Raw genomic sequence first — 25,368 nt, forward strand, 5'->3', positions numbered from 1 at the left:
TTAACTCGCATGGTCCTATCACTATTCGTAGTTGACTCACAGTAATTGTTGTAACTTATATGCAGGCTTGGTTTTGTACTGGTTCAAAGTTTATCTCTATTATTTATCGACCAGTCAATTATAAGTCCGATTCACTTTCTCTCAAGTACAGTCAAATTTTTATCATTCCTGCCAATTAAACTACAGTTTTTTGAAATATAAGTGTCAGAACAGCGTTTTATTCTTGTGCAAACACATTTTGTAAATTAAATTCTTCCGCATTTGGTAATACATTTTAATGTCACGTGATATTTTCATCAAAAAATCGCATCCAAAAAAATATTTCAAAGCCAAATTATCTCACCACGTGGCAGCAGAATCTTTGCAACAGCGATTCTTCAATTTGTTGTCAAGAAATGTGACTTAATTGTGGGAAAAGGCCGCTGTGTCTATTGGGGTCATCCACGTGTTGGTCGAACATCAAGTATGCAGAAGGAAACAAACAAATAGTTTTTTTGTATCAATAACATCTATTTTGCAAATGAGTCAAGCTCTATACAAAACTAAGCGTGTGACATGCAAAAACATGTTAAAATGGTCTTTGCAAGGACCCTAGAGAGTCTTCACCGAAAAGAGATCTGTGACCAGACGTCGGGTAGCCTTGCAAAGCAGCGAAAGGCCGTTGTTGCGATGACGACATCTGTTGTGGTGGCTGTATGGGTTGCATTTGATGTGTTTGGTACTGGCTCCCTTGCATCATCTGGCCTTGGTAAAAATGTTGTTGATGTTGTTGTTGCTGCAGTTGTGTCTGCCGAGCAGCATCGATTCGGTCCACTAGTCGACCGGAAGGTAAAACTTCCCCGCGTTTGATAACTTCCAAAGCAGTACCGATGTTTCCTAAAGCAGATGAAGAATGCATTTTTTTAGAAATGTCGCCTCTATTTTTTGAGAGCAAAACAATTATAGAAAAAGGCACATACTGGCAAGGATGTGCATACCGTGTTTTTAAAGCCCTTACTCAAGTTTTGAAAGCAATTGACAATGTTAACAAAAGAAAAAAGATACGAAAATTTTCACACAAAAACTGTCTGAGAAAAATTCTTTAGATGACAATTGTATGTTCGTTCTTAACCGCTTGTTGAGGCTATAGAGACTAAGAGACTAAGATGGTCCTGCCTGTGAGACCATAATGTTTTTTTACGATTCAGTGTCCTCTGACGTAATTGAGCATAAACAAGGCAGCGGGCCCTAATGGGGGCTCTTGAGGCCTATTCTTGAGCAATTTAACAAGTCGTGGGAGGGTGACCAAAACATTTAGAAAGTAGGTTTTATTGTGAAAAATGGTTACTCTACCAGTAACGAATGAAATATCGCAAGCATAGAAAATTGCAATAATCCTTTTTGCGTATATTTGAAAAACTATAGCCGCGTGTGCAAATAACGGATATACTTATTAATTTTCGTATCACGATTTTTTGCAAATTTTTTTAGAAAATTAGGCCTCAGGCCAAAAAATGTTGAATTTGTTCAACAACTTTTCAACAAGTACAAACCTGTTTGCAGCTCTATGTAGGCTGAGAGCAAAATCGCATGTGTAGAAATGAAATCTGGAATTCTTGAATTCACAAGCTACAATGACAAAAAAAATATGCTTATTCAGTTGAAGATTTAACCGTGAACTAAATCTAGTTGCAATTGTGATATACACAACCATATTATCAACAGGAAAAGATGTTTTAAGAACTTTTTGTCATGATAAAACTAAAAACCAATAGCTTTTTAAGCACAAATAGAAGCCTACCAACAGCAGAGACAGAAATGTCACTTTTTCAAATATATGCTGCTAAAAGCGACATATTAGTACCTTTATAAATAAACTAAGTATGCATGAAGGATAAAATTATATCGTGGTTACATTTCAAGTCAAGGGCGAGTACTGTCAGAAACCGAAAGAAGTATGTCGCTCAAGTTTCTTTGGTCATGTGTAAAAGAATCCATTTACTATTAACCACACCAGTAATACTTTGACATAGGGCGTAGGCTAGGCTGCATGCTAGTTCAGTATTTTTAGAATTTTTTTGATCCACGGCACATTTTTTTGAAAAAATCATGAGGAACACATCCAACAGAAACATTCAAAAAATGAACTCTTTTGCTTATATTCACAATATAAAGTCGTTCTCATGGAACTTTCCTCACAGTGTGAAATCTTCCTAGCCTTTCTTTAAAGATGAAGCAGCTTATTGTGCGTAACTTACTTCTTAGAATCTTAATCCTTAGACTATTGCAATACGTCGACCAACAAATAGCGCAGGCTGCCAGATAAGATCAAGTAAGTGGAAACTGATTCGGGACAAGGGCCTCGGCTATGTAGTGTATCCCTTAAGTGGAAGGACATTTGATGTTTGTTAAAGATCGCGAGCTCGGCGAAGTAAAACGTTGAAAATACCTGTTGAAGCATTCGCTTTGCTTTGTCAAACTCGTTTCGGAGACTGCAAGCGCATGCCAGATTGATGTACATCACAGCACGAGCCTCTTGTACATTGTTTGGGAATAATTCTTTCTTTTGCTCTGCAAAGAAACGCTGAATCAGTGAGAACGTTTCATTGCTTGCTCACAATTTGATTGGAGTTCTTCTTAATAAGCAGTGTGTATCATCACTCATTACTTTGTATAATATTGTGTATCATTACTAATGTAGCATCAAGGACTTGTTAAGAAAATATTTATCTTGGCCTACTGGGATAAATTTCCCAGAGTAAACTAAAAGGTCAAATACAGGTGAACTTGACGTTCAAAAAAACATTCTTAAACTGAAGTTAATTGTAGTGGATGTCAGTATACCTTTTTTAGAATCTATTGGGTTAGACTCCAAAGACGTTGAGATGTCTGTAATCTTTTCCGGTGATAATTCTGCGATAGCTTCTGAAATTCTGTCTAATTTTATCAACGATTCGGCTGCATATAAATGTCCAAGGTATCTAAGAATCAAGCAATAATAAACAAATTATGAACCTCAGACATAAAGCTTTGGACACAGTCAAAGTGATCTATTTTACAACAGAAAAAACGAGTAAAAGACAGGGGTAAAATAGTGCCCCCACATGTTTATCTCTGCAGATGTTCCTTAAGGGATTTTATCATATCATCACTATTAAGCTCTCTTGTGTGCTACCCAAAAGAGATACACAGCAAACATTCTTACGGGGGTTTTTCGACAGGGAAAAATTCTTGAGAATTCTGAAACTTTGAATATAAACAATAATTTGCAGTATTATGTCTTTCGGTTGCAGGATCATTGATTTATAGGTAGTATGTTTAGAAATACATGCCATGAACCAAATCAACAGTATTTTCATATTTAACTGAAAAAACCTCATGTAGACAGAAGGTTTATTTTGGGTCCTATTGGTAATATTTTCAATAGGCAAGTGGCCCTGCTCGGGCAACCTTAACATTTATGTGCCCTCCTTTCTGATCGGCCTTTTTCGATCCGAAACTGGTTATAGATATTTTCTAGCTTAAGAGTTTTCGATCCATATGCTGACACATTATGCTCTGAAGAGTGTCAGACGAAAAGTTTAGTATATTTCAAAATGATTGCTTTTTAAAGCCATTTTGTTTTAAACGTTAAAGGACAACGTTGTTCAGTGCTTCGACTTACTTGTAGGCCCCCGGCAGCATCGACTGGGAAAGTAGCTCTCTCGCATAATCTAGCGACTTGACATGGTCACCAAGACCGAGCGATATATAGGCACGACATGCGATGACGGAAAGCCTGAAAAAGAAAGGCACATCAATCAAATGAAGGGAAACTTGGGACAAAAAATGTACTCCTGTATAGATGGTTTATAGTTGTTGTATTTTAAATGCATTTACCGAACCTCTCGAGTTAATGAAAAGGGAGACGCGTTCTTTCATATGCATGTTACTCGGCAAGTTTTTAGTTTTTTGTCCGTAAAAATCAATAGTGTTTTGACTGCTAATAAATGTTCTTTGTATTTGAATATTATTAATAGTCTAAACAGCCCAGATAACACAGGCCTAAATGATAGTAGTAGTTTATTGTTAATAGAATAAAATAGATATTTTTAATTAATCAAATAGAAAACGGTATTTTGAAATCCGGAACATAATTTATTTAATAACTTTATACACGCTTTCAGACGGCTACTGTGAAAATCATTGTGTATTGCACAGAATTTTGTCAAATGCCTAGGACCCTCTTAACCTTCAAACAATGTTGTTTTATATAAATCTCAGAGTGTCAATTCTGCCAAATACTCGCCTCTGATACAGTTATGATATTACACTCTACAGCTTACCAATGTTTCGGGGGAGAGGGTGCTGTAACTGTTATTCTAACCGGAAACTAAACATTTCCCAGGGTTTTCAAGCTTGCAACACCTTTTGAAGGTCCTATCTATACCGTATACAGTATTGTAGCATGTTGCTACAGGGGCGGATCCAGAGCAAATTTGAAGAAGGGGCAGTTGGTAGTTGGGGCGCTGAAAAATTTTCAAAAATTGATGACGAGAGTACGCTGTATACAACAAAGATTAGATCCATTTTCGGAATAAACATCATAACTTTGAGGTAATCCTTGAAGCAAATTAACTTATCGGTCTCAAAAACTTTTTCACCAGATTCCCATTCTTCAAAAGGGGCGCACAATTTCCAAAGAAAAGGCGCCAGACTTGCTTCAACTCGTTGAAGGAGGGGCAACTGCCCCAGCTGCCCCCTTCAAATACGCAAATACGTCACTGTGTTGCTAGGTCCTAATGAATAAAGATGTAACTGAGTGATAAATAAGCACCTCATTTTGTGGAGTTCTTGAATAGATATCGGTTCGCCTGGTAGGTCTTTAGCCAAATGTGCACCAAGAGCAAAAGATTTTCTAAGGAGAGGAGCAAAAAAGACTGTTAATGGGTTATTTTAGACATGAGAGGGAAGTGTGGTTTACCGGTAAATTCTGATTTTGCTGTTGCTATACCAAACACAAACTGGAGGAATGGCAAGCTTCAGTACTTTTAATTATCAAACCGTTCTTTTAACATAAAACTGTTGTAAACTGACGTCACTGTGCAGGCTATTTGACAAAAATACGGGGAATAGCGCAGTCAATTCAATAACAGCAGTTCTTTGTTCTTCTACAACAAGAAAGTTAAAACGACGACATTGTCACAGCTCTGGGGTTACCACTAACCTTAATCTACTTTGGTTTGATGCTTGAAAATAGGTTACTTCATTCTTTACAATAAACCGAAAAAACCCTTTAAGATTTAAGGCATGATGATAAAAGAGGCAAATATAAGCAACTAAAGGTTAAAGAGTAACCACGTTTAATAAAATAAATTTTGCAGACAGGGTACTGAGCAAAGCTAAAATCAATATGACTTTCAATAAAGTATTATTATTATTACAATTATTATTATAAAGAACGCATGATATCTTATTAGAGCCACTGATTTTTACCACACTCCAGACCTAAACACACATGCTGTTCGCCATTGAATAAGGAAAAATATTCAGGTACCATTGGGCAGCTACAAAAAAACTTACTCTTTCTCTTTTTCGGCACCTTCTGCTTCCTGCATCGATGCTGCTAGCTGCCGAAAGGCATCATCAATGTCAGTTGCTTTTGGCAGCAGTTTCATCGCATTAGATAAACAAATGCTTCCGAATTCTATTGTTGGAGCTGGCATCGCTGAAGACTGACTTTCGTGTCTGAAACAGAATATTCAATTGAATGTTGCTATAAAAAACCAAAACACCAAATCTTTGAACTGAATAGGCAGTAAACATTCACTAAGTCAAACAGGAGACCCATGTGTAAAACAACTGCAGAAATCTTTAGAGGAAACTTTAAAAGTCGATAATGGCGCCCAACCTTTACGCTATAAATTGGTAGTGATTGGGGTGATAAGTCTATTGAAGATGAATACATAATAAAATTTGTTTTTGACAACAAAACTCTTTCTGTTAGAAATTTTTGCACTACTAATGGAAAGCATTTGGTGACACAATAAAAATGGAGATAGATTTTCATCATCATATCAAGATTGTTAGCAGTCAATTATTCAATGTAAAATTGTTAGGAGAAAAAACTTTTAGTTTATTTGGCAATGATTGGCTTTGAATTTTACAAAATGTAGTGTTTATTTACCTATGAATTTTGTTAACGTCGTGAACAGGGGATAAGACTATCTTCCTGTGTGTGCCAGCTCCTATCACGCCGCGAACATAGCTGCTTTTCTTGACCGGACTTCTGATAATGTCCCTTTGAAACTGGCGATAATAGAAGAAAAAGTTTAGTATCATCCAAATTTATTGCCAAATCATGGCCGCTTGCCTATAGAAAATATTACCAATAAAGTCGAAGGTTGAAAATGGACTGTCTACATGCAAATGGAATGGCGGTTTTGCCATTTTCATGTGCATCAACTTTAAAACTGCTGGATGGAAAAACGACCAAATATCTGCTTAATATTTATATGTTCAGTTTTTGGTTGGCCTATTTGGATCAACAACTGGGTATACATATTCTATAGCTTAATCATTATTCTTGCGTTTTGTACTCTGAAGAATGTCAGACGAAAAGCTCCAATATGTTTGAAAATTTTTGTCTATCAAAAGCCATTTTTAAATTTTGTATCAAAAAAATTCATAAAAGTTATATACTCTATGGTAGAATTCTGGTAATAAAGTTGAAATTTAATTTTGGCCTAGAATTAGAGTTACATTTCCATCTTGTTTTCTTAATCTTTGCTTAACTTCAAAGGTCATGGCTCTGAAAAGAATAGTAAACTTTGCGAAAGTTTCTTCTTGGTTTCTCTTTGTAATACAACTAAATAAACGTTCCTTGTGATTACCTGCTGATGGACCATGATGCAAGACTCAGCGAGTCTGAGCCAGAACCTTGGGTGACACTCGAATAGATCATTTGATTCCATGAAGCAATCGAATGCAGCCACAGGTCTACCTGCAAATAACAGTTGAACGCCCATGTTGTACATAATCTCACTTCTCTTGTTCATGGCTAATGTCTGCAGGGGCCGTCCAGATAACTGATGATCTAAAGTGGAGAATTACACATAATTAAACTATCCTTGCTGGTTCTTACAAAAAATATACCAGGCAAAGAACGAGAAAAGAGGCCAGGTCTAATGCTACGTAAGGCAAGGTAAAATCCACATTACAGTTTTCACTCATGACACACCACGAATTCTTTTTTAGAAACGCGACTGCCTGCTTCATCTCTTGCAGCTTTGAAGAGGCATGGTTAAATTACATGCTCGTTGTGCTCGCAAAAAAATTGCAGACTGTGTGAAATACTGGGATACCAGATCACATGTGTTCTCAATGAAGCACAATAGAAACATTAAAACATACTTTTTTCAATTGATGGTAGACTCCTCATTGCTAATATATTTTCCTCCAACGCTTTTCGGGCGTAGAATATGCCAAGGTTGTATTTCCTCAATTTGAAATGAATACAACTCATATTGTTGTAGTAAAGGGTGACAAGAGATTGTCCTCGCATTGCCACTATTGTCTGCAATGGCACACTGTTAAGTAATTTGATCGCCTTGGGGTAGTTTTCTCGAGTATATTCGTAATTGCTTTTCAGAAACAATGCATCTGAGTTCTACAAGAAAGGGGAAATCAGCAATCGTTACCTACGATTTGATAGAGGAAAAAGAAAAATGAATTCATCGAGACCTAAACATTCTCCCATAAAATAGTGAAAAAGAGACATTTTCCAATAAGAATACCACATCCAATCTTAATCTCTTCTGAAAACTAGAAACACTCTACACTGGAGTGTCAGTTAAGACTATCATATAAATATGATGCTGACGAGATGTGAGGTCTTTTTAACGTAACCATAACATTGTCAATTACACAACTACCTCCAACAAATCAATGTGTGTATGCAGTAAAACCAAAAAGGTATGGAAATATACTAGGATTATTAATACCACCCATGCGATGGCTTATTCCATAATTTTGTTACTGACTCAGTAAAGTTTAGCTGATCGTGATTAGACATGAAACACTCATATGAAGTAGTAAAATATGATATATGACATAATTTATCTAATTTAAAAAAGAAATAAACCAATACTTACATTTGCGTTCATGTTTAGAACAGATTTGATCTCACGTTTACATTCTTTCAAAGCCTTTCTAATTAAATACATTTTTGCCTTTGCCTACAGAAAACAAAATGAATAAATGAGCTCGATTTTAAATTATATCTCAAAACCACTGTCATACTAAAAAATGGGTTTCAATAGCAGAGATGTCAGCACTGACATATTGAATGCTGGTATAACAAATTAACCCACACACATAGCATTGAATCAGAAGAATAACAGTTTTACCGTTCTGTCATAAATACTCAATGATGTATAGGAAGAGCTGTTTGTGTATAGAACAGGACAATTTTAAGTTGCCACTCCGAGTTTCACGATTAATGAGATCATCAGGCAACTGTTTTAGTATTGAATTTATGTTGTTTCTGTTTTTCCCTTGGTGGATTGCAGACATCATTTCCCCCCTTTCATTTATATATGGTGGAAGAATTTATAGAGAGTGTAGAGGTACTGTGATCTTTTCAATAATAAAAAATGTCCAGGACTGTAATTTTTAGTAATCTCAGTGGTTGGCAACAGACACATTATATATTATGCATAATAATTATTGTAAATCCTCAAATTAGCCCCTCAGATGGCAAAAATCAACAAATCGAGGGAGGCCAATTCAAGGATTTATGGTAGAAGAAAGGGCTTATTTAAGCAGGGGCTTATTGAAAATTTGTAGTTCTGGGGTGGGGCTTATTCAAAGGGGGGATTTTTTGATAGGGGGAAATTTGAGGATTTACGCTACATATAAAAAAATCTTCATAGAAAATGGAGTTCAACATTACCATATATATATGCATTTTGAATTCCTCGGGCATTTCTTTGCTGGTTGTAGACTGAGAAACTGACTGGCTGTTCTCATTATCACCTTGCTGTTTGTTGTCATTTGACTGAAGATGACTGAAGGTTTTTGGAGCAAACAATACATCTTCTATATACTTCAGCATCCCATTTGCTTGATCAGTCTGAAATAAATTAGAAAATCATTATCAGACTTGTTGATTTGAAACTGTTTAAAGTTTAATGTTATAATCATTAAGAAACTGTGAATCTTTTTAATAATTCAAAATCATAATTTTTCACGTAACAAATGAATTTCAAGAATATTTAAAGTGCCTTGGCTCTTTATCGTTTGAAGATAAAGCTACATACTCCTAATAAAATAAAGCAACATCACTCTTGAAAGAATAAACTCTTACATGCAAAATAATTATTTCAGTAATAAACATTTTAGAGGATGAAGCAAGGGATTACAGTAACCCTTTTTTAATCTATAGAGGCAAAGGGCCCAACCAAGGGGTGTATGTTTATCAATAAAAACATGATATAAAACTAATACTGAGTGAGTAATTTTACCTTGAATGTTGAAAGATACAATTCAACAAGAAAAAAGCAGACTTTCACAGCAAGATGGTCATCTAAAAAGAAAAAGGATTGCTGTTATAATAAAAGTGTGAAGTTGGATAAAATAGATAAATACATTTATTCAAAAGTTATTAGAGTCTAATTATCAAAACATTGATGACCAAAATAACTGCAAAGGTTTTTTCTTAGGCCTAATCAAGGCTTTGATTGACCATTCTATACTAGTGACAGGATTTAGATGTGATTTGTAATACTTAGTGCAGATTTTCAGCATTTCTATAATTTTTTAACCATAACCTTCAGCAAGGTACTAATTTGAAATTTTGTGCGAGGATGGCTCAGTTGCTAGAGGAGCTGACTACAGACCCAAGAGTCCATGGTTTGAGTTCTTGACATGACAAAACTTTCTCAGTGAGGAGAGTCACCAGCTCTTTGTAATTCTGGGTGTAGAAATCATGAGGTGTGGTTACAGGGGAAGGACCAAGACACTGCTTGATGTCCTAAAACTACCTTCGGAAGCTAGGTAGCAAACGATACAATGTATAGTTGCCACATGCCTGAGTTACATATGCCTGGTGAATTAATATGCAGATAGATATGGTGTTAGCAGTGCAACAAAGAGAATTAGTTTGTTATCTTGGAAAACTACAATTTTGAAAAATAAATGATAACAGTCCTAGTAATTTTATGTGTGCCAACACAGGCACACACTTCCACAGATGCCTGAAATTTCCCAGACATGCTTTTAATTGCACACTCAGCACCACATTTTGACTGACAATTCCTTTTTTCACTTTTTTTGCATTCAAATCTTGTAAATTTTCCCTACAGTAGTTTTTTAATTTCTTTTGTGTGAGTTATCTTGGAAGCATTTAAGGAGGGGGGCATAATCACCCTCTGAAGCACTTTTCCATCACTCTGCTTCGTATGCCTCTATTTTCATTTTTATTGAACCGTTTCCAATACTCCAGTCCACTCTATTTTGGTCAAATGAAAATAAAAGTGATTCAATATTGCATGTTTATTCATTCTCATATCATTGGTTCAAGCTCTTTTTGAAACTGAGAATGAATGACTCCATTTTGAATGCCTCTGTTTTTGCTGTACCTAATACATATGACCATGAATATTTTTTCTGTTCCCAATATATATGTTCCCAATTTCACTGACTCTATTTTGAATGACTTTACTTTGAAATGGGATCCAATAACTCAATTTTTGAGAGTTTCAATCGGAAAACAAAATTTAGACAGATCGATTCAAATCTGTTCTCATACAAAAACAGAAAACTTCTTCTATAATCCTGTAACAATTGTTTGGTATCTAAAAACCTCATACACATTTTCAAACAGTGATACAGCCTTGAAATACACATGTTATACATTTCAGTGGCTACATCAGATCTTCGTAAAAAATCATGAAGGTCTCTGTTTTGTGAAGCACACACAATTGCACGCAATACACCAATTCGACTTACCACCTCATTTTGGAAATTTCTCCAAACTTGGTTATACGACTTTTCTAAGCTCAGATTTGGTTTTATCGTCATAATTTTAGGCGGGATACCATTTTTCATATTGTTTTAACTTGTATTTTAGATTTTACAGAGAAATGAAGTTTGAAAACCTGTAAGGGATTTTACCGCAAAAATCGTTTAGGGGGGAAACTTTACCCCCCTAGTTGCCAATCACGGTCAAATCCTTTATAAAATTTTCATCTTTATGTCGTCATAAAATCAATATCGTGAGCAATATCATAATGAAAACTTACAAGTAGACTAAAATCATTGCTGTCAATCCAAATCTGAGGTCGAAAATTTTGTACAAAAGAATTCGAAGAATTTTTCAAAACGAGGCCGTAAGTCAAATTGGTGTATTACACACCTAAACTTTTCAAAGCATGGGATTACCAGCATTCCAACTAATTTCATATTACCAGGACTGTGATTATGATCCTTTATGTGTCATGAAAGAGTGAACTAAATTTATAAACCCTGACAGAACTGAAGAGAGCCAAACAAACTCAAAATAGGAACCTACCTAAAGGTTCTATAATTTTGAATAGTTTCTCAATTATATTAATTGCAGTCTTTGGCTGTTTGAGCTAGAAAAATAAGTATGATAACATCAACCAAGCTCCTTGAACAAATCTTTCCAGTCATGACAGGTAGAATTTCTGTTAATTATTCATTCTTGAATTATTGTATTTGTATACAGCAATTATAATTAATGTATCCTAAAATATAAGACAGGATGGACTCTTAAATTGAGAAAGAGAAAATAAAAAGTTTGTGTGAAATACAATTAGTATCCAGTATTTAAGCTTTGTTTCATTCAGATTTTTCTGAGCTATTAACATTCTTCAGTGTAGTAACATGAAAAGTAAAACTTGGCCAATATATATTGGATAAGGATTTGGATTAAAACATGAAAGGTAAGCAGGGAAGAGGGAAAAAATCAAGTCTTCAATGTGTAGTTCCAAATATGGAACTCCTCCTTTGGTACAATAGTACTACTAGAAATTAACCTACATGGTAGTGAATTATTCCCTCATTGTACAAAAGGAAACACAGTGATAGGTTCTCCAACTCATCACTTGTACCTCCAGCTGCTTGAGATAGCTATAGGAAACAAAACATAATTTTTAAATTCAAAAATAGGCAATAAGAATAATCTTCATCCCAAAGGTTGTGTTGCAGTTTATGGGGTTGTTCTTAAAACAACCTTATAAAATTGCAGCTAAGATTATGTTAGAAGTTTTTGTTTTTAACTAATAAACTAACAATGACACTACCCACACTGTCATAGGACAAGTTTACACGTTTCACTTCCAGCTGGCATTTCTGAGAAAGCTTATCTTCAAATAGCCTACTGAAAAGACTATCATGGCTCACATACAATCACTTCAAAAACCTCTCAAATTTTCAGTTTTTTAAGACCTTGTTAATTCGTATAGTGCAAAAATTTATAAAGCTTGTAAGAAACAGGACATTAAAGGGAAGAAAATTCAGAAACTGTAGGTCAAGAGCTGCTAAGCTGACATTTACAATATGACTTCGTTTTATGACTTCATAATATGATTTTATTATATGAAAACATTATGTAACCATCATTATAAGGAAATCATAATGTTTAGCCCTTTAACACATTACATAATATTTTATTTATTCATCACTGACATTTCAGTTTCAAATTCCTTTCAAATTATCACATTTTTAGAAACAAAAGGAATAAAAAAACATCTGCCAATCCTTCATATTCCTTCATTTATCAATTCATATAATTGGACGGGAAATTGCCCCCAATATACTAATCACTGCAGGTAGTACACCAAATGTGTAGAAACTTCTTTACGAGAAGGTAGGTCTCCTTTGTTTCAATTAATTCATGTTTATAATCATTTACATAATAATTCATGTTACCATACCTGCTTTTTTACAACTCCTATTTGTTTCCTCAACTCATCTGTCTTACAACAGTTTGACTGATAGAATTCTGTGATAGCTTTGTTTAACAAAATTCTGGAATCATTTGGCCTCAGTTCACCAAGCTTTTTGAGAAACCCAAGACATTCATCAAATTTTGAATTCTTGAATTCATTCAATGCTTGGTGTGAGAGTTGCTTCTCTTGCTCACTGTCAGCTGTGTTGTCCCTTGCCTGATCGGACATTTTAAAACCATTGATGGGGTCTTTGTTCACCTGTTGGAGATTTGATAGTTAAAGTTTAAGCCTCTTAATGTTGAATGGTTTTCGCCAATAATTTGTGGCACTTCCATAGCAACATAATCCATTCTGAAAGGGCATTCATAAAATGCATTCCCCTCTTTGTCATTCTGCCATTCACACTCTTTTTTAAAAACCAGCAAATTGAAGTTCAGGCTGTATTGTTTTTAATTTGTTCCTAACTTGTTAGGGTGTAAGCAGTGCAGTTACAAGCTAGTGTGGTCTAGGGGGTGGGGGGGAGAGGGGTTGATGAGGCTTCATTTGCCAATAAAGCAATCTTTGTAATATGAAAATGGGCTGTGTGCAGCGTTTTGCATGTCTTGATTACTTTGCATGTCCAATGCGAACCACTTTTTAATTGGTTGTTACTCATTCCTGTTGTCAAGAACTGGGTACTGCTTTGAAATCGCTGAGTTTTGACAGTTAATAAAGTATCAGGTGTTGATTGCAGATTACTCCCCCTTTGCAACCCCTTGACACCCCCTTGGCAACCCCTTGGTTAATTACTTTTTGAAGCCGTTGCTAAATAATCTAACTCTCTAACTAACGTGAATACTCTAACAGCACCTTCAAAAACTACAGATCTGCCTTGAATTTGTCTGCTGCTTCAGAAATCTTTGAAACAAGCAATTTTCAAGAAATTTTTATGGCAAGTTCTTTGTTTTGTATCTGGGCCTGTGTGGAGGTGTGCATGTGCAATCATAAGCCTCATATAACAAAGACTAATAAAGTGAGTGAGACATTCTATATTGTGTCCTTTATTTGTCAACAAGTTTGTAAATTTACTGAAAAAGCAACACTGGATGGTATAAAAACTCCTCCTTTATAAGATGAAATTTTTTATGGGTATTACTATTAAGGAAATTGTTTAAAGGGGTTACAAAACATGGTTCTAAATTACATTTTACTGTAGCTCAGCCTTTACTAGTTCTTAATTTGTTCTTGACTTTTGACCAATTTCAAAGCTTATGTTTTTATTTTTGTTCAAGTTCTGTTTGTGATGATACATGACATAGTCTCCCTGTATCATTTGTCATATATTTCAAGTCTAGTGATGTAGTGTGAGTGAAGAAGTTAGGCATGTGGTAACATATCATATAAGTTTATGTTGAATAAATAAAATTGTAATTTCAGCTTTTTATAGATACAAGCGGTAATTCAAGGTAATCTTGATTATAGATTTTGATTTCGAAAATATGCTCAGGTTTGAGAATCCTGTGGTACTTTATGTTCATTTTTTCTCTAGAAATAACAGGCATGGCCAGCAAAATAATTTGTATGAAGTGTCCCACCCTGTAAGCCATCATTTTTGTCAAGGAAGGTACCATCTAAATGTAAGAATTTAAAAGCAAGATCACATAGAAAAGGATTTTGTGGGACGTTTTTGATGCTTTAATGCATCTGGGGATTCCGGCATGGAGGAACTCTCCACATTGCAAAATTGTTAACTCACAGGAGAGCCTATAAGCAGACAGGAGCACAAGTTTCTGCTCATTTTCTACTCTCATAGTTGACAAAAGTGAAAATTCTGAGCTGTTAGAGTTGTTAGCATTGAAGATGCTTTCATGTGTAAAGTTTCAGAAAGCTTGCGCTTGGGTCTACTGCATGCTCTGGTCCATAAAATCTGACTATACTGGCAAGCCTCATGACTTGAATGACGGAATGCAGATCATGACAAATAGACTATGCCAAAAATTTTTCTCTTTTTCATAGTCACAAAAAGTCAAAAAAGCAAAATGATAAGATCTGAAATAATATATCACGCAAAAAATATTTGCAAAAAGTAGCTTATAGAGGCTGGAAATGTTGAGGATTATAAAATATTTGGGAAAGCTTGCGCTCAGGCTGACCGCAAGCTCCAGTCCGGAAAATTCTAACTTCTTTCAGAAGCTGTACATGAGCAGCACTGAAGCTGCACTGGAGCATCACATGTTTCTTTTTATCATCGATGAAAAAAATAGACAGGCAAAAAGAGTGATGTGGAGGGGCTTCAGTATCTCAGATACTCAAATATCACAATTTTGTAGCAATCTGCTTTCTTGGAAAAATAACCAATAGGCATGTTTAGGCTGGAGGTCATTTATTGCAGAATATGTTATTCAATGACTTTAACATTAAACATACTTATTACCGGTAAAAATGTTGCAAGAATTTAAGAATTTGTCTAGAATTTTTTATGCTTGTGTTGCAAGCGTAGCATACATGGATGCTACGCCATTGTTCAAGTCTCAGATCCAAATGAAAGCAGGCATTACTTGGCAAAGCTTTCATTTGTTATACATTAGAAGAGTTAAGTCACACAGTCAGACTGGAAACTTTGTCGTGAGCCCGCAATATATTGCCCGCGCATTCAAATTTTCCATCTGCGCACTTTAAATACATTTCACACTAATAACAATACAAATTTCTTAAAAAGTTCGTAATTTCAGGCGCGCAGCCGTGCGGTCAGGCATGTGAACTTGCCCACGCAAGAAACAAAAGTTTCCAGTCTGCACACAGAGAAAAAATTACTGGAAAAACAACTGAAGGCTGGGGCACAGCCCTCCTCAACAACATCAGACCCGTCAACCCTCCCGGTTCTGCCGGGAGACTCCCGGCTTTGACTGCTTTCTCCCGGTCTCCCGGTTTTTTAAATTTTTCTCCCGGTTTTAAAGATGTATAGTAGAATGTCTAGGAAGATACTTCACCGAAAATCACGCATCTTATGCTTCAAAGACAGGTCCATTGTGTATGTTTTCTGTTTTTTACAGAGGTATAATTAAGATATAATGGTCACATTGACTTTCCACATGACAACAATTTTTTGTTAGTGCTTATTGATTAACGAAAAAGCACTAAAAGTTATTATGAAGATACTGCTCATGATCACTATGTCATAAACTGTTTGCCAAAGCACAACATTTTATCAGGTATATTTATTCCCTTAACGAATTACTGTGATCTCCCTGTTTTTGACCAAATCTCCCTGTTTTTCTTCAGGAAAGATCTAAAATCTCCAGGTTTTGAAAATTTAAGGTTGACAGGTCTGCAACATGGGTGAAAAAAGGGCTAGGGCCTTTAAATATGTTTATAACTTAAAATAAAGTATAGGCACAATTTTCAATCCAAAAACAATGATGTGATTTCAGAAGTCTGGTTTTCAAAGGAAAATATCTACGTTTAAGACTACCTACTTTAAAATACATGTTCTTCAACAAAACCCCGTGTGAACATGACGCCAAAGATTCAAAGATAAAAAATATACCTTTAACAAATCATTGTTTGGGGTCAATTCTCATGAGTTATTATGACTTCAGATTTTTCTGAAAACCAATCATTCTCCATATAAATTTACACGCGAACCACATCACCACAACACCATTTAGGCCATCAAGCCTCGTTTACAATCTATTGCTATCCCGTGATGCTCTGCATTTTCCATTTGGATTCTACTTCCACGAAAAGAGGAAGGTGCGTCATCGCGTCTTCAGCGGATTGAAATACAACAGGTAAGCGCATTAATCGAAATTTGTCGTTTTGTTTGGCATTTAGAGATATTTAAGTTTGCAGTTTTTATTAAAGGAACTTTTACTACATTGCTTTTTAGTTTAATTGAAAACAATGCCCGCCTGTTTGTCACTCTTTATTCTGTACCTAGTTTGTTTTTCCGCACAGTTTGATGATGTCATCACCCGTAATAAAACGTGTTTGAAACAAGGCATATTCACGAGAGACGAAATAAATACGGAATATGTTTCATGACAAGAGTCCACCACTTGCTAAAGAATGTCAACAACCTGTAAAATACAGCAACTTGTAAAATTTCAACAACTTGTAAGATTTCAGTTGTGAAAGCTTAGCTCGAATATCCACTAATTAGAAAACTCGGCGAGAATATCCACTTATCCAGACTGAACACAGAAATGCTCGTAAAACATTTTAGTATTATCATAGCTATGTGATTTACAAGCAAGAAAATATACTGTATCTACGACATTGGCTTCATATTTCTGTTACTGAGTTGTGACGAAGGAGGGGGTTTGAGCTACAGATGCACCAAGTCATGACCCTTAGGCTGCAGTTTTAACGATTGACCTAAAATTGATCACATGCAATTGTAAAGCAACTTTTATGAAACAAGTCTCATATATGACTAGTTGTGACCACTGACTGCTTAAAAGCACACTGTAAAAACCAGACAATGTGCATTTGACAGTTGATTTGTCCTCACAGTGCAATGATGACAGTCAACTGTGATCAATGTCTTATCAGGGTGAAGACCCCTCTGGCGTTAAGGGTCCTTGTTAATGTTAGTACTTAAGGATCCTGGGTCTTGAGGTCTTAGGGTCTGGCTTTTTCAGTATGCCCTGCTTGAGGCCAGGGTGATGATGCAAGAAGCACATGACCCCAAACAAAAGAAGATGCCTGTTTTCCATGACTTAATGGATAATTTAAAAAAGAGGAAAATTGTTTATGTTTTTAAAAGTTTCACTTTCATTTTCCTTATCAGTTAAACCCAACTACAAAACTTGTTGTTCAAGGATAAACCTCAGAATGGTAGCGAAATGAAATTGAAACAGATATGGCACAGTCAAGGGCTGCAAAACACACATTTTGTCCAGATGTATCTTTCAAAATCAGAATCAACAAACAGAAGCAATACTACTGGCAGACCCTATGATATATAAAAAGCCCTTGAATTGGAAGCCTTTTGCATTAAAGGATTTGAACATATCTGGCTGTGAACCCTTATTAGTATTAGCTTTGTTTTGATGACACATATCTATTTGGAACAGTGGAAGTTTCCAGCAACCTCAAAAGGAGACTCCCCAGCTAGTGTCAAAATATGATTAATCAGTTACTTTGGATATCTAGAAGAATTATTTAATCAATACTTTTCATATTTATGAATGAAAATGACACAATAAATGGTATGCAAAACAATTCTTGAACTCACATCCTTCCTATTTCTCCAGGTACTGCCACCATCAGCTTCTTTCAATTTAGGACACTGGGCTTGATAACTCTCCAGTTTTTCTCTGTCTTTTAGACAATGTATAGATATGTAACTCTTTCGTTGCTTCAAGTTAGCATTAGTTATAGAATCTTAATTTATAAAATATATTATTGCAGAGTTATGTTAATGAAACAAAACAAATTTAAATTTGAAATTTAAATTTTCTACATAGACATATCTTATTTTTCTACATAGTATATGCATTATGAGTTAACAAACTAAACCCCTAGACTGGAAACATCAATGATTTTGGGTCATTTCTTTGCTTTTGTTAACCCTAATAAAATAAACATTTAAAATAAACAATATAAGTTTTTAAAATTTGCATTCGTTCTTATCACATATTTTTACATTGTTCTTTCTGAACTGGTTAGAAGACATACAATTTACAAAGATGGCACAGTTCTGCTTGATTGGCATTTTGGTTTTTCTGCAGATAAGTGGTAAGTAGCATGAAGAGTGAACTTGCCATGGCAGTTATTTTCTTGTGCTTTACTGTAGAGAACACCAACAACACCCAACACAATATTTGGAAAGGTCATTCTAAATGTCAGCTATATCTTGGCTTGTATACATTTATTTGAAGACATCGATTGGTTCTGACAAAACAATGACACTTAAATCTTTAAAACAAAGTCATACTTCATTAGATGATTCAATGCATAGATAGAGGGATCAATGAAAAGAATGACCCCCCTTTCTAATGACTTAGTTTAAGCCCTTAATTTGATCTATCTGGTATGCCGCTTTCAAATTTGATAAAATTTTAAGGAATTTTTTTACAATAATTAGTCTCATAATTGCAAGAACCTCAAGATCTTTACCTCTCTACACTATGGAAGAGTCCTGATTATCCTGAAATCTCCAAGTCCTAGAATTTGAACTACCATGGTGCCCTCTTTGTTTTGTAATCTAACTACATAAGGACAAAGGGTCTAACCTTTTTAAGGCTTGCCAAAAAGTATGAGTTTGTGACAGAATTCTCCAATACCTCAAAATGTTTCAATTTTTTTCTGAAGAATCCTAATTGTTTTAATATCTCAATGCTGGGAAGGTACTTGCAAATATTGCCTCCTAGCCAATTTGCACCTGGTTTAGACAGAGTTCGTTTTTGTTCAATCTCATTAATCATTTGAAAGTTGGCTGAAAGCCAATCAGATGAGAAATCAAATCAGCTTTTTGCATCAGACTTTTTGAATTAGTGGTTTGAAATTTTTACAGAGGACTCTCTATTTAACTGTTTTGGATACATATCCTATTTGACCTGTATCATTTTGCTTTTAGGAGCTGCTGCAAAAAATTCAACAACTACGCAAGTACCTCCTCAAAACACCCTGCATACATCAGTGAATCCAACTGCTTCATCAACCTTCTCTGTATCTCCTTTACCAAGTTGGACCATACTATCATCCAGCTCTGAGCTTGTAGTGCCATCTTCCAGCTTTGACCCGTCCCCAGTTCCCTCAGCATCACCAACAATAAGCAACTCATCTATGGCAGAGTCCTCTACAGTTGAGCCAAGCCCTTCTTCACATGAAATATCATCTTCAGAACCAGTTCCCGAATCTTCCTTCTCCCAAGCAGCAAGCACTAAAATTGTATCAACATCGTCTTTCAAGCCAACACCGAGCTCAAGAGTTACTCCAGAGCAAGGTCTGTTATATTATCTGTTTTTGAAAGCAGGGCATGCCATCAATGCTGCTCTTTCTCTTTTATCTTTTATTTCATTTATTTTGGTAAATGAGAATTAAGTCTAGCTGATATTTAGCTGATGTATTTTTAATCTTATAATATGCATACTTTAAAGCTAGCCTTTATATATATTTTCAACCACATTTATGTCCACATATCTTGCGCATAGAAGCGGAGATAATGAGAATGTTTGAAGTCAATTGGAACACTCTATGTAGTGATTGTTTTTTAGTATATTATTTTCATCATGTTGTTTTGTTGTGTCTTTGTTTAATTCACTAATGGAAATCTATTATTTTTCAGTTGTTGTAATCAAATGTGGTGAGGAATGCAAAGCCTTAAAGAGACGGCTGTGGGCAGCCGGGGTGTTCGCTGTCATGTTTGGCTTAACAACGTTGATTTTTATTTTCTTGCTTTGCAGGCAATGTCGCATTGCCAAGGAATACAACGATCCAGCACTTTCACGTCTTATATAAAGTTTATAAAAGTCTTATATTTTACATCATTCACCATTTGGTTTAAAGATAGCTGAGTATTTTAGCACAAATAATTGAAGCATCAAGATAGAAATAGCATAGTGTTGGGTTTTAATGTTGCTGCTCTAGCGTATGACTAAGAGATTTTAAATGCCATTCTACGTGACTGTTTTAGATTACTGTTGATAGTGTATCACTTTAGACAGTTTAGAAGAAACGGAATTGATATAATGGGGATATCACCTGAGGGTCTACCTTGAAGAGAAATGATGTGGAAGTGCCTGCCAGAAAACATTTTCTGACCTTGTCCTGGGGTGAAGTTTGAAAACATGAAACCTTTCAAGATTTACAGGAAACTGACGGATCGCCTAAAAACAATTTTACTAATAACGCATTTTGTGAATTGATATGGAAAGTTAATCTTCTTTCGACAGCTCTTTGAATTAGGAAACACTTTCATGTTCATGACAAATTTGACCTTATTTGGCCTTATTTGACCTGTCCTTCAATGGGCATACCTGTGCCGGAAAAATAGAGACAAAACATGTAATTCTGCCCCAGAATTTTCAACCCAAATTTGGCTGGCACATCCCCGGTATTGAATGTATTTAGCAGTCCACCCCAGTCGATATCAGCAATCTATTAATTGCGCTTAATTGAAGAACGCTTCCTTCTTTCAGTATATTTTTTTTATTTACGCTTGCTTTTCACATTTTAACGGTTGGCTATCGCAAACTTTCTTTTATATTATATAAGTTTAAAATGTCCTGAAATGAAGCATTAATTTGAAACATTAATAAGCCAATTAAATATTTAATATTAGCAGATCGAACGCGTCTATCTAACTGTACAAATTACATAAAAATACAATGAATGTCACAGCATTCCTGCATTTGATTTTTGTTGACGGACAAACTGTTCTTTATTTGAAATATTCCGAATTTTATTTTAAAGGACCGTTGACATATAATTTTATTTGATAGCATCATTGTCACGTTTTCATGGTTTGCATTAGCAAATGAGTTTTAAATCGTTTCTTTTATTATTTTAATTTTGTGTAGTTGAAGTGTGTTGTTTTTCTGTCCGTCTTCTATACACAGACGTGTGTGTGTCTTGACTCAATATATGACACAAAATCTGTTTTCACATCCCACGAAGACCTCAAACGATCATAACAGATTCAACTGAAGATTGCTTGAAACTTTTATTCTGTTTGTAATTAGAGGAGGCAGTAGTCAAAAGTTCTTGCTGTCTGCTTGCAAGAACTATCAAGTGGAAGTTAAAATTCATTTTGTTTGCTTAACTCATATGCTAAGATTGTTGCATTTGCTACACAACAGCTTAGATGAGTTGGTTCGCTGCCCGAGATACCTAAGACCCCATTTACACGGTATCGGATCACTTACAACAGTCTTTCTGACAGTCAGCCCTGGCCCTTGGTAGAACTCAGAACGAAGACTTGTAGCAAGTAAAGGTGTACTTTTCATTTAACTCGGCATCAGGTAAAGTTACCAAGAAAAATGTGAATAGTATTATTTCTATCAATCAGTTTGCAGCAATGGCCACACAAAATGTTGATCTACACCAGGTTGTATGATATGTATGATACCTTGTCACCATATACCTGCAAAGCGTGACCTTTATTACAGCTGCATTTGGATTTATACGATCAAGAAAACAAAGAACATCGAGCCTGGACCGCTAAGGTTAATATGATCTCTTTACCTTGCATCTTTAATCGTGAACTAACACGCGATCTTGAAAGAGGGGGGGGGGGGCGAGCAGCTACAAAGACGTCGGAAGAATTCCAAAGGCATATGCTAGAAGGAGCACCATATTATGAAAAGGAGGCACTATTTCAAAGAGGTTACTTCTTAGAAAAGGGCTTTTTAAAAAAAGTTGGGGGTGGGGGAGTGTCCCTGGTGCATCCCCAGCTCTTACGTCCCTGATGATCCGAACGTCATTTAGTTATGTTATTTGGAAAGCGATTAGATTTTAAATAATATATTCATAATTGGTAGTCTTGTCTGAAATATCTAATGAGGCCTGTTACCCTGGTAAATATATAACGTGGAACAGTTTTTGACTGTCGCTACGAAAACTAAGCAGAAAATTTATATGTTTAACAAGATCAAACCAACTAAATTACTTTCTAGAGCTATTAATTTGCTTTTGACGCCTTCTTTACGCTTTTTAAGGAAATCCCAAAAATTTGACAATAACGTGAATTAGTTCATCAAGAAAACTCCCTCAAATTCCAAAAAAGAAGAGCAGAAACTTATATTCTAAACCCCCTGTTATTGTGAAACCTTTATCTGTAGAAGTTGACCGAGGCGTTATGATCAATAGCGATTTTAGTAGTATGTAGTTAGCAAGAAACATACTGAATGACTGTATTGTTTTGCAGGCATGGATAAAGGAGGCGGTTTCTTGACCGATGTTTCTCGTCGTAGTTGGTGTGCCACCTGGCTGCTGCTTCAAAAATGTCACCGTTTCATGGTTTGATCACAGGTAAAATGTGTTCTTGTTTTGGTAATAAAATTTGACTGTAGTAGAAAGAAATTCATATTGGTACTGTCCGTTCTGGTGCTTTCCTTTCAGTACTCTGTTATAAAGGAAACAACCATTTGGGAATTATCAAGGGGCTTTAGCCCTTCTCCCGCTCCCATCAGCCTTTTTTTTGTTAGGGAAAGGCTCATCAGCATATAGCTAGACCCTAATAAGGGAAAGGGAGAAAGGATTAGGAAGCGCGAGAGGAAAAATAAAGTTTATTTACTTTTATTTTGAATAAAGACAGGTTTTAAGAGTCTGAGAAACAGGAAGGGGGTAGGGAGAGTTGGATCTAGGGAGGAAGGAAGAGTTGTGGGATTGAATTCGTGCGCTACGCAAGGAGACTTGAAAGAGGGAACACTGAAAGAGCGTCTGATATTGTGTGTACGTCTCAGGGGACCTGGGATCATGTCCCTGATCTCCTGAGAGCAATGGCCGTTGTGAGTAGATTGGACTTTGTCAAGGAGGTGCAAGGGAGATTTAGGAGCATTATTGTCTTTACCCCACTTCTCGATTTTTGCAAGGTCATCAGTGAAAAGTGAAGCTGAAATGTTTCTTTGAAGGGAATGTTGATATTAGATATATGTGGAGAATTAAAGGAGAATGAAGAGCTCTGATATGTGTCATCAGCAAAAGAATGAATACTTGTAGCGGTGGAGATTGGCAGATCGTTTATGAAGAGGATGAATAAAACAGGAGATATGACAGAACCTTGTGGAGCACCAGCATTTATTGAGTGGGGACTAGAGAGCCGTCGACTCTAATGGCTATAGACTTGTCTGAGAGAAAGTTACTAATCCAATTTATTATGGAGACCATACATGGGGAGTTTGAAAAGGAGACCTTTGTACCAGACACGATCGAAGGCTTTTGAGATGCCAAAAGAGATAACTATACTCTCGCCAAAGGATTCCAGGGCAGAGGACCAAATATGAGTAGCATAAGCGTAAAGATCACCGGTAGATCTTGCTTGGCGAAAGCCAAACTTGTGATCACAAAGGAGTATGTTGGTTTCAAGGAAGGTGAGAAGTTGTTTGGTGGTGATTGTCTCCATTATTTAAAAAATGAGGGAAGTGGTTGCAATTGGACGGTAGTTGGTTTGGTCAGACTCGCCCCCTTTTTTAAGAATAGGAAAAACGTGGGCTAGTTTCCTGGAGGTTGAAGAAATGCAAAGTAAATAAAAGAGCTGGAAAAGTTTATTAAGAATTGTTGCGAGTTCCGGGCCACAAGTTTTGAGAACAATTGCTGATATACTGTCATGTCCTGTAGACTTAGTAGTTGGGAGAGCTTTGCGCACCTTCCGGGTGGAGAACTTAATCTGTAACATTAAAAGATATGACGGAGGGGGGGGGGGTAATGACAGGGTTGTAACCCTTGATCATCAAGGTTTGAGTTGGTAGCAAAGGTTAATGAAAAGAGGTTGGCTTTGGCTGATGCAATGCTAGAAGAAGATGCTTTTCCTTTTTCCAAAGGAGGAAAGGAAGATGGACAGAAGAAAGATGGACAGAAGTTTTGGGAGTCGACCTTGGCCATGAAGATCTTTTTGTTGATGCGACGGACAAAAGTAGCTTTTGCATTGTTGATAACTTTGGTGCATAAATTGCGAGCTTGGGAGTGCTTCCAATCTTTGAAACGGTGGTTTTCGTTTTGGACAGCTTTGGAACGTTGTGAGTTGAATCACTTAGGAGAGAACTTTTATCCAGGTTTGAAGGAAGATGAAATGAAAAGGTCCATGCCAAGAAGAATTATTTGGTTATAAACGTAGCAGAAGCAGATGGGTCATTAGAGGAACCTGAAGACCAAGGGTATGGGAAATATTATTTCAGGATCAGAAATTTACTTCATTGGAGAAGCTTAGAGTTACCAAAATATTGTTCAATTCTGGTTAATATTCGATGTCTGCCAAAATTACTTAGAACACCCAGCAATTTGTGCTGCCTTTTAATGCTTTTTGTTTCTTTACTCAATTCTACAACATCTGGCCCCCTCACCCTAAGAACAATGTTTACAGTTCAGGCAAAATTTCATACAAGTCATACGAATAAAACATCCATCTAATCTTCTAATTCCTTTTATAGCAAACCAAAATGTTTTAATGTGGAGAGGGGGTGGCTGAATTTGCCCTTGAGAACTGAATAAGTGTTCCAAAATTTTTGCAGAGATTGTACATTGAAGGATTCATCAAAAGTCTTATAAATGGAAACCTAAAGAGCGGAGGGATGACGATTTTTCTTACTCAAGGTCATTAATGACGTCTGGAGTGAAAAATGAAGGACCAGTGGATGCTTTCCAGTGCACTGAGTAAGTTAATTTCTGTATGTTTCGTAAAATGAAATACCACAGAAATTTAAGACTTTTCTGTTATTTATAGAAATGATTCTAGAAAAATTGCATAAATGCATGCTTTGAAACAGTTCAAGGACAGAAAAGACAAAAACAA

General features: G+C 35.9%; 2 protein-coding genes across 2 annotated transcripts; one reads left to right on the forward strand and one right to left on the reverse strand.

Annotated features, from left to right (window-relative positions):
* Positions 1–486: 486 nt before the first annotated feature.
* LOC135691265 (CCR4-NOT transcription complex subunit 10) lies at positions 487–16,608 on the reverse strand. The gene is made up of 17 exons (XM_065209078.2): positions 16,459–16,608; positions 12,918–13,190; positions 12,022–12,111; positions 11,531–11,594; positions 9,483–9,544; positions 8,912–9,091; positions 8,112–8,195; positions 7,372–7,627; positions 6,852–7,054; positions 6,146–6,267; positions 5,542–5,706; positions 4,796–4,876; positions 3,644–3,757; positions 2,824–2,960; positions 2,429–2,550; positions 1,533–1,608; positions 487–876 (listed from the first exon to the last, which is right to left on the reverse strand). Exons 2-17 carry the CDS (start codon positions 13,158–13,160, stop codon positions 569–571), a joined length of 2,307 nt encoding a protein of 768 aa, XP_065065150.2. The 5' UTR covers positions 13,161–13,190; positions 16,459–16,608; the 3' UTR covers positions 487–568.
* Positions 16,553–21,438, forward strand: LOC148960402 (uncharacterized). Its single transcript, XM_089115963.1, has 4 exons — positions 16,553–16,702; positions 18,562–18,653; positions 19,495–19,863; positions 20,206–21,438. The coding sequence occupies exons 2-4, from the start codon at positions 18,605–18,607 to the stop codon at positions 20,376–20,378; spliced, it is 591 nt and encodes a 196-aa protein (XP_088972089.1). The 5' UTR covers positions 16,553–16,702; positions 18,562–18,604; the 3' UTR covers positions 20,379–21,438.
* The last annotated feature ends 3,930 nt before the right edge of the window (positions 21,439–25,368 follow it).

Source organism: Rhopilema esculentum, chromosome 4 (assembly GCF_057945365.1).
Source record: "Rhopilema esculentum isolate cy_ngs chromosome 4, ASM5794536v1, whole genome shotgun sequence".
In the NCBI taxonomy this organism is placed as follows: domain Eukaryota; kingdom Metazoa; phylum Cnidaria; class Scyphozoa; order Rhizostomeae; family Rhizostomatidae; genus Rhopilema; species Rhopilema esculentum.

What these genes read in the sequence shown, in the direction of transcription:
- LOC135691265 (XM_065209078.2), bottom strand. Translation starts at nt 13,160, where the DNA reads ATGTCCGATCAGGCAAGGGACAACACAGCTGACAGTGAGCAAGAGAAG. An exon ending in TAGGAGTTGTAAAAAAGCAG is followed by an intron (nt 12,112 to 12,917) that starts GTATGGTAACAT and finishes TGTTTCCTATAG; the next exon opens with CTATCTCAAGCAGCTGGAGG. An exon ending in GCATCATGGTCCATCAGCAG is followed by an intron (nt 6,268 to 6,851) that starts GTAATCACAAGG and finishes TATTATCGCCAG; the next exon opens with TTTCAAAGGGACATTATCAG.
- LOC148960402 (XM_089115963.1), top strand. Translation starts at nt 18,605, where the DNA reads ATGGCACAGTTCTGCTTGATTGGCATTTTGGTTTTTCTGCAGATAAGT. An exon ending in GGTTTTTCTGCAGATAAGTG is followed by an intron (nt 18,654 to 19,494) that starts GTAAGTAGCATG and finishes TTTTGCTTTTAG; the next exon opens with GAGCTGCTGCAAAAAATTCA. An exon ending in AAGAGTTACTCCAGAGCAAG is followed by an intron (nt 19,864 to 20,205) that starts GTCTGTTATATT and finishes ATTATTTTTCAG; the next exon opens with TTGTTGTAATCAAATGTGGT.